Source organism: Vidua chalybeata, chromosome 11, assembly GCF_026979565.1.
Source record: "Vidua chalybeata isolate OUT-0048 chromosome 11, bVidCha1 merged haplotype, whole genome shotgun sequence".
Classification (NCBI taxonomy): Eukaryota; Metazoa; Chordata; class Aves; order Passeriformes; family Viduidae; genus Vidua; species Vidua chalybeata.
Window position 1 is genome coordinate 3464667 of NC_071540.1, and position 15621 is coordinate 3480287.

Below are 15621 nucleotides of genomic sequence, written 5' to 3' on the forward strand. Positions count from 1 at the left end.
CAGTCAGAGCTATGCTAAACCATATAGATGCTTACAAGTCTATGTGGCCAGAGGAGATCCACCCCAGGGTGATGAGGGAGTGGCACATGAGCTTATCATCAGTCCTGGCTCACCAGGGAGGTCCCAAAGGACTGGAGGTGCCAATGTGAAGCCCATCCACAAGAAGGGCTGGAAGGAGGCTCTGGGAAACTCCAGACCTGTCAGCCTGACCTCGGTGCCTGGCAAAATTATGGAACAGATCACCCTGAGTGCCATCACACAGAACCTACAGGATGGCCAGGGGATCAGAGCCAGCCAGCGTGGGCTTAGGAGGGGCAGGACCTGCCTGTCCAACCTGGTTTCCTTCTATGACCACGTGACCTGCCTGGTGGATGTGGGAAGGCTGTGGATGAGTCTACCTGGACTTCAGCTAAGCCTTTGACACTGTCTCCCACAGCACACTCCTGGAAAAGCTGCAGCCCATGGCTGGGACAGGAGCACTCTGTGCTGGGTTCAGAACTGGCTGGATGGCTGGCCCAGAGAGTGGTGGTGAAGGGTGCAGCATCTAGCTGGGGACAATCACCAGGGGTGTCCCTCGGGACTCTGTGCTGGGGCAGTGATCAGTCCTGTTCAGTATCCTCCTCATTGATGATCTGGATGAGGAGCTCGAGTCCACCATCAGTAAACTTGCAGATTACACCAAACTGGGAGCATATGTTGGCCTGCTGGAGGGGTAGGAGGGCTCTGCAGAGGGACCTGGACAGGCTGGATAGATGGGCTGAGTCCAACAATGTGAGATTTAACAAGTCCAAGTGTCCAGTCCTGCACATTGGCCACAGCAACCCCTGAAGCGCTACAGACGGGACAGAGTGGCTGGACAGTGCCCAGGCAGAAAGGGACCTGGGGGCACTGGTCAACAGCCAGCTGGACATGAGCCAGCAGTGTGCCCTGGTGGCCAAGAAGGCCAATGGCTCCTGGCCTGGATCAGGAATGGTGTGGCCAGCAGGAGCAGGGAGGTCATTCTCCCCCTGTACTTGACACTGGTGAGGCCACACCTTGAGTGCTGTGTCCAGTTCTGGGCCCCTCAGTTTGGGAAGGACATTGAGATGCTTGAACATGTCCAGAGGAGGCAACAAGGCTGGTGAGGGGCTTGGAACACAAGCCCTGTGAAGAAAGGCTGAGGGAGCTGGGCTTGTTTAGCCTGGAAAAAAGGATACTCAGGGGAGACTTTTATCACTCTATATGACTTCCTGAAAGGAGGTTGTAGTCAGGTGGGGGTTGGTCTTTTCTCCCAGGCATTTAGTGACAGGACAAGAGGACACAGCCTTAAACTTTGCCAGGGGAGGTTTAGACTAGACATTAGGAAAAAATTATTCACAGTAAGAGTGACTGGGCCCTGGAGTGGACTGCCCAGGGAGGCGGTGGAGTCACTGTCCTTGGAGCTGTTTAAGATGGCTGCATGTGGTGCTCAGTGCCATGGTTTAGTTGATGAGGAGGTGTTAGGTCATAGGTTGGACTTATGATCACAAAGGTCTTTTCCAACCTAATTCATTCTGTGATTCTGTGAACTGAGAGATACTGACTCAGTGCCATGGTCAGCATGGTAAGCTGAGGTAGTACTTTGGCTGGGGTTCCCTGGGAGGTCTCCTTGTAGTTCATAATTGTAATTACCAAGCAGTTTGATGATCCATGGCAAGAATTTGAGGAAGCCAGTTTTTCTGGTGTTAAAACTATTCCTTTACAGTCAGAATTCTGCACTGTTTTCTCTTTGAATATGAGTTTGGACATACAGTTTGTCTCATCAGGGACTCCTTCAACTTCATGCAAGGGGGACAGCTAACACAGAAAGATCTATCCTTTTTATGAGGTATTTTAGTCAAACGTCTTGTACAAATTCTGTGGAAACAATCCAGGGTTTTGGACTTAGAACTGTGAATAGTAAGTCTCTGATAACAGAATTTGCCCTCCAGTTCATCATTAGTTTCATTCACTGCAAGTGTAATTCATCTTTAAATTATGCACACACTGTTGAAAAAAAGAATTTAGATTACAACAAGTTCATTCATTCTGAATCTCTATTTGATAATAATTTTTAGTCATGAGGTTTTAGTAAGAACAGAAACAACCTTTGTATTGAAGGCATCTACCATCTCCTACTGTAACTGCCCTATATGAGGAGCTGTGTACTTCAGAACTACATGTACTCATTGTAAAACTTCCTATTAGTATGACCAGTTGCTCATGCCAGCACATTTGAAGGAGACAGTGTTCCTATCACCAGTGTTCCTTTGCCACATTCCTGTCAACATTAATCTGGACTTAGGGGAAGGTGCTTTGTGTCTGAAATCAGGATACCATGGGTAGATTTAAGTCTTGCTGCCTACATGGCTTTTCTGTTCAGAGTATTCATTCTGCTTTGTTAGACTCTAGATTTTTTTCCAGTAGGAGACCCTTGAAAATTCATGGAGCATTGCTGGTTTTTTAAATGCAGCCACTTAAGAAACTGCTTCCATTGTTTCATCAGTCCTAAAGATGGACTATTTTTTTCCCCAAATCTTTTAATTATCTGGGCAGGAATTCACTCCTGTTTTTGTCCCAAGTTACCAATCAGGAAATACAAGGGCCCAGGTAGTACAGCATATAATATTGCAACACCTGTTTTCCCTTCATTCATATGTCCAAAATTGTTCACACTTTGTGATGTTAGCTGATGTACACTCAGAATCTCTAAATTATTCTGGTGTATGTCACTATTTTGTATACTAATTAGCTTATTTCTCAGAGTTTACCATGTTTGCATAGAAAACAGAAAGTATAACCAAAATTGAAAGGAAATGGATTCATCTTACTGGTAAGGAAACACTGGATTCTGTTTCACACTCATAAGTTGATCTGGATACAGAGGAGAGAGAAATGTACCCAAATTTATGCTGGCTTTTGTCTGAAGCTGTTTCAGTTTTTTCACATTTTCCACTCAACTGTAAACTCAGAATATGACTTGCACACACTGCCACTCACACAGAAGTGCTGCCAAAAATCATGGAAGTGATTAATATCCCCAGGAAAGTTGGTTATATGTCTCAGGCATTCTGAGCCTGCTGAATAGAACCTGTCTTTCCATGACTGCAAAAAAATCATCTGTTTCCAAGATCTCTGTGCCAAACCCAGGAGCCAAGGGCCTCCTAAGGAGACTAGCCAGAATGGCAGCATAGTGTATGCCCTGACCCAGAAAAATCATATATGCATATTTCCTCTACGTCATCTTCAGTCTGCTTTACTGTCTCTTTACCACCTGGGAGTAAATTATGTCCTCTTCAGTACCAGCACCTGCATCCATAAACATTCCTCATCCTGCTTGCTATGTACATGGAGTGCCATGGCCAGCTGTAGAGGAGAACATTATGACTTCCAGCTATGTGTTCACGTCCTCTTCCTGAAAACTGTCATCTCCACCAGTCTGTTTGCTGCTACCTGCTTCACTTCAGAGAACAGTAATAGGTTAACTTGAACAATTCAAATGTGTGAAGGATCTATAAATGCCAGCAGTTGCATGTGTCAGTGTGCCCAGGACCATCCCAACCTGCCCAGGCTGCATTTTACAGACTTAATTATAATCCATCCATAGAGACAAGATCAGAACAAGGTATCACTCATATCTAGTTTCAGACTATAATCATATGGCCATAAGAAAAAGGTGCACTTCTTCCCTCTGATTTTGCAACCATTCTGCACATGGGACTCAGCTTCAGTTGGCAAAGGTAGAGCAGGAGTGCAGAGCCAGCAGAGGCAGCTGTGGGCTATGGAGGAGCCAGAGGCCTGAAGCACCTCAGGCAGAGTGCAGCTTAAAACACAAACCTCAGCTTGAAACACACACCACCCTGTAGCTGGATGGTCATTGAGCACGTGATGGAAAACAGTTTCACCAGCCTTCCCCATGATAAAGTCGAGAGAGGAAGTTTGCTCTTGTTCTTTGAGATTATTATGGGCATCTAATCTACAGAGGGCATTTCAGGTCTCACACCTGGCTGGACCTGGCAAGTGCTGGGACTTTTACTGACAGAGGGGAAGGTTCAGCTGTTTCCCTATACTCTGCACTTCCTCTAGGCTGGCTCTGAGCAACCTTCTGTTCAGAAGGAACTTGTTTACTTTTAGCCTTCCATGACATTACTCTGCATTTTGAAGGCTTCTCTGGGAATCTAAAAAGTTGAGTGATGTTACTGGTTAACTTGCAAGTTTCTTATTCTTCCATTAGAACTGTCAGGGAAAAGTTAGGATAAAAAATCCTATGTAAGTCAGCCTTAAATATTGAATTACTAATATTCTAGGTAAATATTATCTGTTGTTATCCTATTACCTCTAGAAAATTAAACTTCACAGTGACACATTTTGCAAGTGCTAAAAAGGAAACAGTTTGTGGGAAGGATTATATAGCTTTATATACAGCGTGTCTAAAAATGCCTTTTTTTTAATTCCTCCAAAAGGCAAACTTAAATCTTTCTCCCATGATTCAGATGTAGATAAAACCTTAGAGATTAGCACCTGAAATAAAACTTTATATTAGCAAGACAAAAATAGCAGTATTTTCAAAGCTTCACTACATTAGTTTACAGTTTTATTAAAGGAGGTGTTTCCATCCCAAAACTGTTCTGTAGCCTATAGGAAACATCACAGTCTGCAGAGAAAAATAACGGTTTTAGAATTCTATTTCTAATCATGAGAAAAATAAGTTAATACTGGATTTTGGTATTGTCAGGAGCAGCAGCATCTAGCAATGTGTAACAATGCACAAACCAGTTTTCAGTTTCTTGTGTGCTTATGCAGTTTAGTGGGGATGTTATTTCAGAAAGCAGTTACTTTGTACAAAAATAATTTCTTACTTTTGAGATGAGACCAGTCATTAGTTATCATTTAGTTATTATAGCCATTAATCAAAAAATCACTTGTGCTTCACTGAACAAGAGGACTGTTACATGAAGCAGCAGGCAAAGGTATTCTTTTCTTCCTGTTAGTATTAAGATTAAACATCTAACAAAACAAACACTTTTTCATGGTATGTACTGATAAGTATGACTGTTCAGCAAGTGGGAAGCAACATGTGCTGTAAAGTGTAGCTTTGTATCTTGGAAAACAAACCTTTTTTTGCAGGTAATTGTGTTTGCTGTAAAACAAGCATACAGTATGGTATTCATTGTACACACAAGTTTTATATGCAGAACAAAATGAAGTGTAATTCCTTCACCTTAAAAAATAGGGTAAAAAATCCCACAGTGCAACCTACCTGGCATAATTAAGCAAGGCAGCATTGATGTAAAGATTCAACTGAAAATCTCTAACTCTTTTGTTAGTTATGACTTGTCCTTATTTCTCCTATAATCACACTTTTTCTATTAACTTTAACCCTTACAGGTATATAAAAAAAAAACAGCTGAGAAGCTTGGAGATATTAGTCTCAAGATGACTGAGCAGGAGAAAGAATTTGAAAGGAAGACTGTTCAGTATGAGGAAGAAAAGAAGCACCTGAGGTGTCTGCTGCAAGACAAACAGGAAATCCTCAATGAAGTGCTGCAGCAAAACAGGTGAGTGGGGCACAGGCAGGAGCCATCCAGGCAGGGCAGACAGGTAAGGGACAAGGGAAAGCACCTGCACACAGCCAGCAGCAGAGTCTCCTGTGGTATGTTCTGAAAATGAAAGTGCTGAAACCCTGCTCATGATTCCCAGCTCTCAGAAAGGTCTTTGGAAGGAAGAATTTATTCTATATGGCTACTGCTGTTCTTAAGACTTCTTAAGAAGTATATCAGTCTGAGAAGGATGTCAATCTGTGTGAATCTGTGATAATTTGAAAGGATTCTATAAATCAAAATATATGTTGATTTCTTTTAATAGCACCTTCTGCTAAAGGCTGAACACTTTCTCATTCATACCCCTCAACAGTTTTCAGAATAGTAGGAAATGAAGGGAATCTAATGAGTACAGCAAAGATCTGTTTTCTTTTGAATCTGTCTTACTGATCTATTAACAAGTAACTTGGACTGGCTATGTGCAAAATAAAGAGAAGAAAATGTAGCAGATTTAGAGAAGATTATGACTGCAGCGTTGAGATATCTTTTAAATATAGAGTCCTTTAAGGGTATTTTTCCCTGTGATAGTAGAAAGCTTCATAGCACGTTTACATTATCAGCATAAAAGAAAAACAGTTTCAGTTTACAACTGAAGAAAAGTAATAAGCAGTCATTTCTTGAGTGATCACTGCTATTGTGAAATAATAGATTTAAGTAGATTTTATCAGACAATAGAAAAACAGGGCTTGGTATCATCTACTTTATATCACTGCAGACCTTCTCAGTTACTTTATACAGTGCACTTAAACAGGTGTAAGTAGCAGAGTTGTACAATGAACATTCCATTAATCTCTGAAATTTGCATTAAAAACCAGATTGAACTGATCCACATTTCTCTGGAAATCTTTATTTAGGATTTTAAACTAATTAAATGACTTTCATATGTCTGGGCTCATGTTACAATTTTTTACTGTGGAGAACAACAGTTAAATAAAAAGGGTTTTTTTTCAAAGTAGGGTAGGGCATAGTTTGAAGTCCCACAATATGGATAAATCAAAATTTACCCTTCTAGCCCCAAAGTAGACAAATTAGATAATGCAACCCAGGTGTATAAAATAATTAATTACACCTTCCATACAGTGTACTAAATCACTTTTACCTTTTCAGTCAAAATTAATTCATTTTTTCTTCAGTAAACACACACAATTAATACTTGCAGCTACCTTTTAAGAAACAGGATCTGCACCTGGAACTACACCATTGTAGTCCATTTAACTATATGGTAATGAAAAGAAGTGGTTTATGGAAACAAGCCCAAGATTAACCCCATCAAGTTATGTCTTTCATTTCTGTAGTCTCTACCATTATTGAATGGTGTAATGAGTGACTGCTTTTTTCTGGTGGTAGTTAAATCTCAACAGTAATTATTGGAATATAATATAATGAACACAACTCTAAAAGTAAAAAAGAATTTTTACTGTCATCTTCCAAGTAGTATTTTGGTTAGCCTCATGATTCACTATTTTCCTTTGATTACTATATAAAAAATGTAGATTAAAAAAATTTAAATGTTACTGAGAAATCAACTGAATTCTACACCTATATAAGAAATAATAAGTTTTTTTGCTTATGAAACAAAATCAATGAAACCAACTCACACCATGACTGATACTGTACATGTGAACTAGTTTCTTCATATTCCATTATTCTTCTCAAGTACTGCAATATAAAGTAGTTTCTCAAGGTAATCCAAATATGTATCTACTCTTTTATGCCTATCAGCCAGAAATTAAACATGTATTTTGGTCTCCTTTGTGTATTTATGATTTTACAAGGTTTATTATTTTCTCTCTCCCTTAACACAGTCACAGGAGTAAGGAGGGGAAAATTATTTGTAGTTCAGATATTGCTCATCATCTATAGCTTGGCAGTGAAAGTCACTAGTGCTAGGAGAGTACCAAACATTTAGATTTATTGTGACTAGCTGTGTTTACAGAGTAGATTTCTAGTCCAGAATACTGTCCAGCTGATAGTGTTTCTGTGCAAACTGCCTACATAGACATCAAGATAAGTGCATACAATATTTATTCTCTAATTTCTAATTTATTCTCCAATTTTACTGTTAGATAATGAAGATCAGAGTAGCATGCCACATTTAAAGCAGAAAAGCCAGTCTAGTTTAAAATCTAGCTGAAGGTGTGATGAATCACTGTAAGCAGGGGAAGACAGAAAACTATCTCATCTATTTTGTTCTTGCATTTAGTTTAATAATATAGAGTCAGGAAATTGGGACAAGTCTGACTTAGCTACCACCATGAAATTCTTTCTCATAAAAGCATACTATACCTGTTGCTGCTGGTAAGTTTTCTTGAAAAGCAAAGTGAGATCCCACTTCAGATCTGGAAACAGCAGCGTGCTTTCCGTGAGCCCTGCACAGGGATGAGCAGCCCCAGGTGATGAAGCTGAAGAGGAGCACAGCACGCCCGGGTGGTGGCAGCTCACAGCACACTGCACAGCCCCTGTGTGCCCAGAGGCAGAGTAGCTGCAGTCACAGCATGGCCACGAGGAATGCCTGTGGAGACAGAGATGTATTCATGTTCTGTCCTGTTTTTAACAAGTGTACTCCAAACTAGCATGGGTTTTCATCAAACATAACAGACATGACTTGCCTTTGAAATTTTCTCCCCTCCTGCAGTCTTTCACCTCTTAAAAAAATATCAGGAGTTCCACTACTTACCCATTGCATCCAAGGGATGAGAATTTTTTTCAAAAAGAAACACATACAGATATAGTTGTACTTTTGATAAATAAAAGCTTTTAAAGATAGGCAGATTTCCCTTCCTGGAAGCTGCTCTTTAGAGCCTTATTGGTAATTACAGCCTTTGCTAGACAGTATTGCAAATTCCCAGCAACCTTTAATGAGAAAGCAGTAGCATTTTGTTTTTCAGGCAGCTGATAATGGCATCTTTATTAGTCACTGAGTAACCTTAAGAGATATCAATATCACAACCTTTCCTTAAAGAAGAGGTTTGAGATATAAACAAAGTTCATTATGTGATCCTAGGGTAAAAAAACAGGTTCATAAATGTTTCCAGTCTTATTTGACAGGTCATAGACATTTATGAGTTTTTTTGATCAAAGTTTATTTCATGAGACTTCTGCAGAGAAACAGTACCTCAGGGTAGTTACAGCTGCAGTGCTTTGGATGCAGAATGTAAATTTGAAAGTGCATTAAACTGTCCTTGGAGGAGGATCAACAGCAGAAAAGCTTTGCAGCTGTGCATAGGCAAGGGGGAGGAGCTGTCTTATCAGTGAGGTGACATACAAAATTATAACCATAGTAAAAACCTTTGTGATAAGGAATACATAAATAAACTGTCACAGGATAGATGAAAATGGATTCTTGAGCCAGCCCAAATAAGATTCTGAGATTTAAGGCTGAATTAATTTTGTTCAATGAGGGCATGTCTTCTTTAAAGAAGAATCTTTCAGAACCTACTTCTAGTAATTTTTTCATCCTCAAACATCAGTGGGGCACTGGAATTTTGCTTACTCTCGACAAGTTATAAAATCCTACATCTTGGCTAGGTTAGGGGTTGAATGAAATTTTTATTTTTACTTATTTAATTAATAATAACCTACATTAATAAGAAATTAATGCCTTTTGTCTAAAGGCATCTGGAAACAGCATGTGTATCTAAACTGAGCATGTGTCTGGTTTTAAATGCCAAGTGGCAAAGACCTATGTTTCAAGAGGCAAACCAGCTGTAGAGGCAAGGAAATTTTGGTGTTGAAAAAGATGTACAGAGCATCAGTAGCTGTAGCAACCAAGCTGCTCTGTAATCCAAATTCCTTAAGGGAAGGGAGGTTGTGACTAGCAAAAAGACACCCTCTCCCCAGCCAACTGCTGAGTGCATTTTTAAATTTCAATCAGGTCAAAATTTTCAAACAAAACCCTCTTGTGTAACTACACCTGGGATGCTACTGCTTTTTCTCAGATGCTGACCTGGACAGCTGAACTGTGAAGCAGCACGTTGTCCCACTCTGCAGAGCCTTACCTGGGACTGCAGCAGCACGCTGCTGTGTGTGCAGCAGGGACAGCTGCACTGCCCTGTCTTGGCAGCAGTGTGCTCTGACTGCTCATTCCAGAGCCAGGTCAGTCAGCACTCTCTGGCTCTGCATCTCTCAGCTCTGTTTAAAAATTAGTCCTCCAAGAAGAGTTCAGATTCGCAGAATGACTGGGTTGGAAGAGACCTTCAAGATCGAGTCCAACCCAGCCCCAACACCTCAACTAAACCCTGGCACCCAGTGCCACATCCAGGCTTTGTTAAACACATCCAGGGATGGTGACTCCACCACCTCCCCGGGCAGCCATTCCAGAACTTTATCACTCTTTCTGTAAAAAACCTTTTCCTAATATCCAACAGATATTGCCCTTGACACAGCTTGAGACTGTGTCCTCTGGTTCTGTATTAAAATATGTGTGCTTATTTTCCACGCATCAGCTATGCTTTCCATGTCAATTGATCTTCATTTCCTTATTATTTTTTATTTTGACATACACTAGGAGTCAAAGGAAACCCAAGCTCCTGGGCTTTGTCTACCTTCTAAGTTGATACCACTTTTGTTTGGCTCCCACAAAGATGCATCAGCTGAGCACAGAGTCTGACACAGATCAGACCCTGTGGGCTCGGAGGGGTGAGCACAGTGCTCTGGGCAGAGGGGCAGTGCCACGTGGGAAGCAGAGCTGTGCTCACCAGGGAGCCTGAGTCAGTGGAGAGTGGTAGTCACAGTATTTGGGTCTCACATGCACTGCTCTGTGTGCACACTTAATCCAACTTGTTACATAATGGGTAGTTTTACATGGGTAGTTTTCTGGTCATATCCTATTTAGCATTACATTTAATGAGCTTTTTCAAAAGCAAAAAATGAATGAATTTCAATCAGGCAATTTCAAGCACCTAAATACAGGCCATTTCTAATTTGCTTATCCACATAGTATAATTCTGCACTGCTGAAACATTGTTAAAGTTAGGATTTCTCTTCATTTTTTTCCCTAGGAAAACAGAAGGGGTTCTTGAAATCATGTGTGAATCCACAGCAAAAGAAAACAGGAGAATGAGAGAAGTCTTACAGAAATCCCTGAGGAAGAACAACGCCTGGAGTGCTGTCACAGTTCATGAACCACACTCTCAGAAGGATCTTGTTTATGGACATGATTTTAGCTATTGTGATGTGAAAACTTCATCCCCTACTGAAATGAAATTCAGCAATAATGTCAGTGATAAGAATCTGCATCTCATCCAAGAAAGAAAACTTGGTGCCTGAATTTGACTTTTTCAGCAGCACAAGGTGTAATGGAATGTTTACTGTCTTCAATATTAGTGTACTTTTAAGGTCATCAAAATGACAGCAGCACATTCTCTACTTCTACTGTGAATAATGTAAATCTAGCCTAACATATTACTTTGTTATTTGAAGCAAAGGCTATTCATTCTTAAGACAAAATGTGGTACAACCTTAAGATAACATGTAAAGACAAGTAACTAGTTAAGAGGAGAAGCAGCTGGTAAGCTTGGTGTTCAGCACAGACACACACCATGCCACAAAACCAGTGAGCAGCAAGACAATGCTTGTTAAAATTAAAAGGACAAGTTTCAGTAAATTCTCCCTAAAATGCCAGATGGAGTATGATCCAAAAAAATGTGGCTTGTACTTTTTCTCATGAGGAAGCATCTTGACTTCCTAAGATGCAAGGATGTCCTTATACTAGATGGTGTGCCAAAAATCTTGTCATCTCAAGGACAGAGAAAAATTTGACTGTGAAGCAGACAAGACTGAAACATCCTCATGACAACTGCTGGTGCCTGAATGCACAACTGTCCAGTGTGTAGATTTACAGGATGCCTGTTGGGAAGCTCCTACTATGGGTTTGCCAAGGGGAGGAGCTGCCAGCACAGGATGCAGCTCTCCTCCAGATTGTTTTGTTCATCCTGCTTCAGACTCAGTGGCTTCAAAAGCCACCCAGAGTATTCTCTGAAGCATGCTTATTGTATATGCCTTTAGATTATTGACCTGTATTTGTCTTAGCTTTCAGATATGTTGATTTTTCACAATATTGCATATCAACTTTCTAGTAGTATGCATTACTGTGATATGGCTTTATTTTGGATTTACATATAACTTGCTGGATGAGCTTTTTGGTTTTGCTTCATTTTCATAACAAAACACAAATGGTACCAGAAAACTGTAACAATACAAAAAACATGTAACTATCATAGTTGTGTAGCATTAGAAATCCTACAGCATTTTCCTTCATGGTAAGGCCATGACTCAGAAGAATGGCTTTGTTCAGGAGAGGGTGGGGACAGCACTTCCTATCACACCATGATGTTCAGGGACAGGCAGATGTACAGCTTTCAAAGCCAGGTCCTGCAGTACTGTGCAAAGCTAAGAAATCTACAGACTTCCAGAGCCCTGTCAGAACCTCAGTGCACTCAGATACTGCCCTGATTATAGGAAAGCACCAAAGTAGGTGAGTCATACATGCAGGCAAGATTTTAGGATGTACTTTAATTACTTTCCTATAACAGCAATTACAGGAGTGCAACACTCTGACCAGTTCATAAAGATAAAATTTCAGCATGCCAGAGTCTTTTAGACACTGATTAACAGAACTACTCTCTAACAGCACATTATCTTTTGGTCTCTGCCCAGAGACTTAACAAGAGCTACACCTTTGAATCCTTTCACTCTCCTGGCTTTTTCAACTTGATTATTTTAGGACTCTATGCCTCAGCATAACAACCAGAAGCTATTTTTAAGCAGTCTTAAATAACGTCATTAATATGTGAAATTGTCATGGGGATGGTCTATCACTAAAGCAGTCCTGTCTCCTATGTTCCTTGAATTTGAAAAAAAAAAATAAATTTAAATGTCAGGTCTGAAATACCTCTTCAAATCAGTTAGACAGGCATACACACTCCTCTTGTTTCCACACAAGCTCCAATCTGCAGGTGTGCAGACTCTGGAAGAGCATGGAACATGGCCATACCCTCAGATTTTCACCTTTTTAAAGGCAGGTTTGGAAAATGGAGTCCTTCATGTCATATGTTTTAATAGAAATATTTCTGAATATGCAAATACCAGCTCAGAACTGATTAATTATTTACAAGATTACCCTCATCTGGGTTTAATTGCCCTTTTGAGTATGTTTTAAGAGTTTGTAAAAATCAGCAGCTTCACAAGGAAAAGCTATTGTATTGGTAATTCCTTAGAAACAGAAGCAAGATTTTCAAAACTCTGAATTTTGGCCGAACTGTTCTTCCACTGAAGTGACCTGACAATGTCTTAGAACTGTACTTTTGCCACACCTGCTGCCCATTTTCACAGCTCTTGTTTTAGAGTAGGTTTTAATACATGGTTCAAAGGGCAGCACCTTGACAGTGGCACTCTTAAGGCTTTGTTCAGAAATGCTATACTTAGCCATTCGCATTCATTGAAATATGACATTAAACTTTAAATAAACTAACATTTAATCAAATCCCTGGCTGATTCTCCATACTCAGTTTCCCCAGGAAGAAAACTGAGAAAAAGTTACGTCCCGTGGATGAAAAAGTCTTTCTGTGGCTCAGGAACACTTTTTTGGCATAAAAATCCTGTTACAGGCTATTTTAAGTAACACGTGAACATATTTTAAGTACATATGAACCCATTTGACATACTTGGACAGTAAAATACTGGAATTGTTTCAGATCAGCAAAAATAAACCTATTTGCAAGTGTGCCAAGTGTTGTGCAAGTAGAATTGATAATTAGACAGGTGATTCCCTCCAGTTCCTTCCAAGTGGATTCTCTCTTTTATTAACAGCTGAAAGAATTTGTTTTCCTGTAAATCTCTTTCAGATGAACCATAAAGCTTATGCTCTGTATGTTTGGTAACTTGGTTTTAGTGTATCTCTGTGTACAGAAAGTACACAATGTAATGCTTATTGCTGACCACTGATTTTAGGACTAGAAAAAAATTAAAAGACTAGCATTACATGAATAAATATTCTTTTGAAAAAAAGGAAAATATGTTTTTTATTAAAACATGCAACATTTAAACATAAAGGAAAAATAAAAACCAACAGTAAAGTCCTGCTAAAATGTCTAACAAAGTTGATAATTTTAGGAGCTAAATTGCCTAGCAGGCCATACCACTGCCTAATCAAAATCCAATGTCTCAAAAGCTTTCTAGAAGGAAGAACTCAAAGGGTGTGTGTGCAGGGCCAGGAACTGGGCTCAGTCCTTGTGGGTTCCTTCCAACTCAGGATATTCTGTGATTCTGTAAGTCATCTTTCACTCTGTGGAGGAAAGACAACCAGATCCAAGTAGTTAATTAGGGTTCAGCTGCAGCTGTATCTAATACTGTATGAGGTAATATGTTTAGATCTCTTAATTCTATAAGAATTCTCTATAGTAAAATACACTATATTGTTTACCCTTTATTCTTTCACATTATTTGCTTCCATTCTTTCTCAGCTGAAGCCAGGTGGGTGGAGCTGTCTGTCACCTCAGTTCCAATCAGCTGAACAGCTTTTTGCAAGAGCTGGCAGAAGGGTTTTACTGAGTGTCATTTGGTGTTGGATCAGTGTAAGTGCAAAAGGTACAGCGTAACACAGTGAGTGCTTTTTAATCTAAGTAAAAGCACAACATGTCTTGCAATCAAAAAAATGTCAAAGATCAGCAAAGGTGCTAAGATCACAGGAGATCAGATACTGTCTTGATACTGCACCCCTTGACTGATTTGACATGCATTTACCTGCTCTCATTTTTTTATAGCATTTTTTATAGCTCTTTGTTTAGATTTTCTTCTTAAATGTGTTTTCCCAGAGGCGTTACCATCATCTCTAACTGGTCTTGGCCAGCAGCAGGTCCATCTCCAGAGCCATCAGGGACGGGCTCTGCTGGACATGGTGGGAGCTTCCAGCAGCTTCTCACAGAAGTCACCTCCATGGTCCCCCTGCTACCAAGAGCCAGGCCATGCAAAACCAACAAGTGTAATACTGTCTTGCCTCATCACTTATAAATCCTTGGTGACTGTACCCAAAAACTGCTGGTCACTGTATTCTTTAGTGTTTCACACTATGATGAAATGCATCTTTGTCTTCAGACCTGTCTGCCTGATACCCCTTTATTTAAGCTATTTTTCCTGTTGCTCTGATAAAGTGAGTTTCAGAAACACAGTTCCTTGTGACATTTGGTAATAATAATAATGCTGTTAAACTCTCCTTAACTGCACCTCCTAGAATTATCCTCAGTTTTTGATATTCTGAAGCTGAAAAGATTAACTAACAAAACATACAAAATGCCTCTAAATGGATTGGTTTCTAGTGGTTCTTCTTTCTCTTTCAGTGCTAAAAGATAATTCTCTTCTTATTTTTAACTCTTAAGTGCAGAAGTGATATCTATATCTATCTATATCTATATCTATATCTATATCTATATCTATATCTATATCTATATCTATATCTATCTATATCTATATCTATATCTATATCTATATCTATATCTATACCCTGTGCCTGGGAACATTGTCCAAGTGCTCCTTGAGCTCTGTCAGCCTTGGGGCCATGGCCACTGCCCTGGGAGGCTGTTCCAGTGCCTGACCACCTTCTAGGGGAAGAACATTTTTCCTAATACCCAACCTAAATACCCTTTGATGCAGTATCATGCTGTTCCCTTGGGTCTTATCACTGGTCACAGAGAGCAGAGGGTGCTACCTGCTCCTCCACTGCCCTTCCTGAAGAGCTCAGTGGGGTCTCCCCTGCGTCTCCTCTTCTCCAGGCTGAGCACACCAAGTGCCCTGGGCTGCTCCTCATTGAGGGCTTCCCCTCCAGCCCCTTCCCCATCCTCACGGCCTCCTTTGGGCCCTCTCCAATGGCTTCATGTCCTTCTCATGCTGTGATGGCCCAAAGTGCCCCCAGCACTGAGGGCGAGGCCGCCCCAGCCCAGAGCAGAGCAGAGCAATCCCCTCCCTGGCCTGGCAGTGCTGGGCCTGATGGCCCAGGACAGGGATGTCCCTCCTGGCTGCCAGGGCACTG

The 15621-nt window shown here is 40.5% G+C and overlaps 1 protein-coding gene across 4 annotated transcripts in view; it reads left to right on the plus strand.

Annotated features, from left to right (window-relative positions):
• Positions 1–13322, plus strand: part of CEP89 (centrosomal protein 89) — a 33551-nt gene extending 20229 nt beyond the window's left edge. For all 4 annotated transcript variants that reach the window (XM_053952947.1, XM_053952949.1, XM_053952950.1 and 1 more), the window contains exons 18-19: positions 5386–5555; positions 10598–13322. In XM_053952947.1, coding sequence (XP_053808922.1) covers positions 5386–5555; positions 10598–10865 — 438 coding nt within the window. In that variant the 3' untranslated portion in view covers positions 10866–13322. The remainder of the gene's footprint in view (positions 1–5385; positions 5556–10597) is intronic.
• The last annotated feature ends 2299 nt before the right edge of the window (positions 13323–15621 follow it).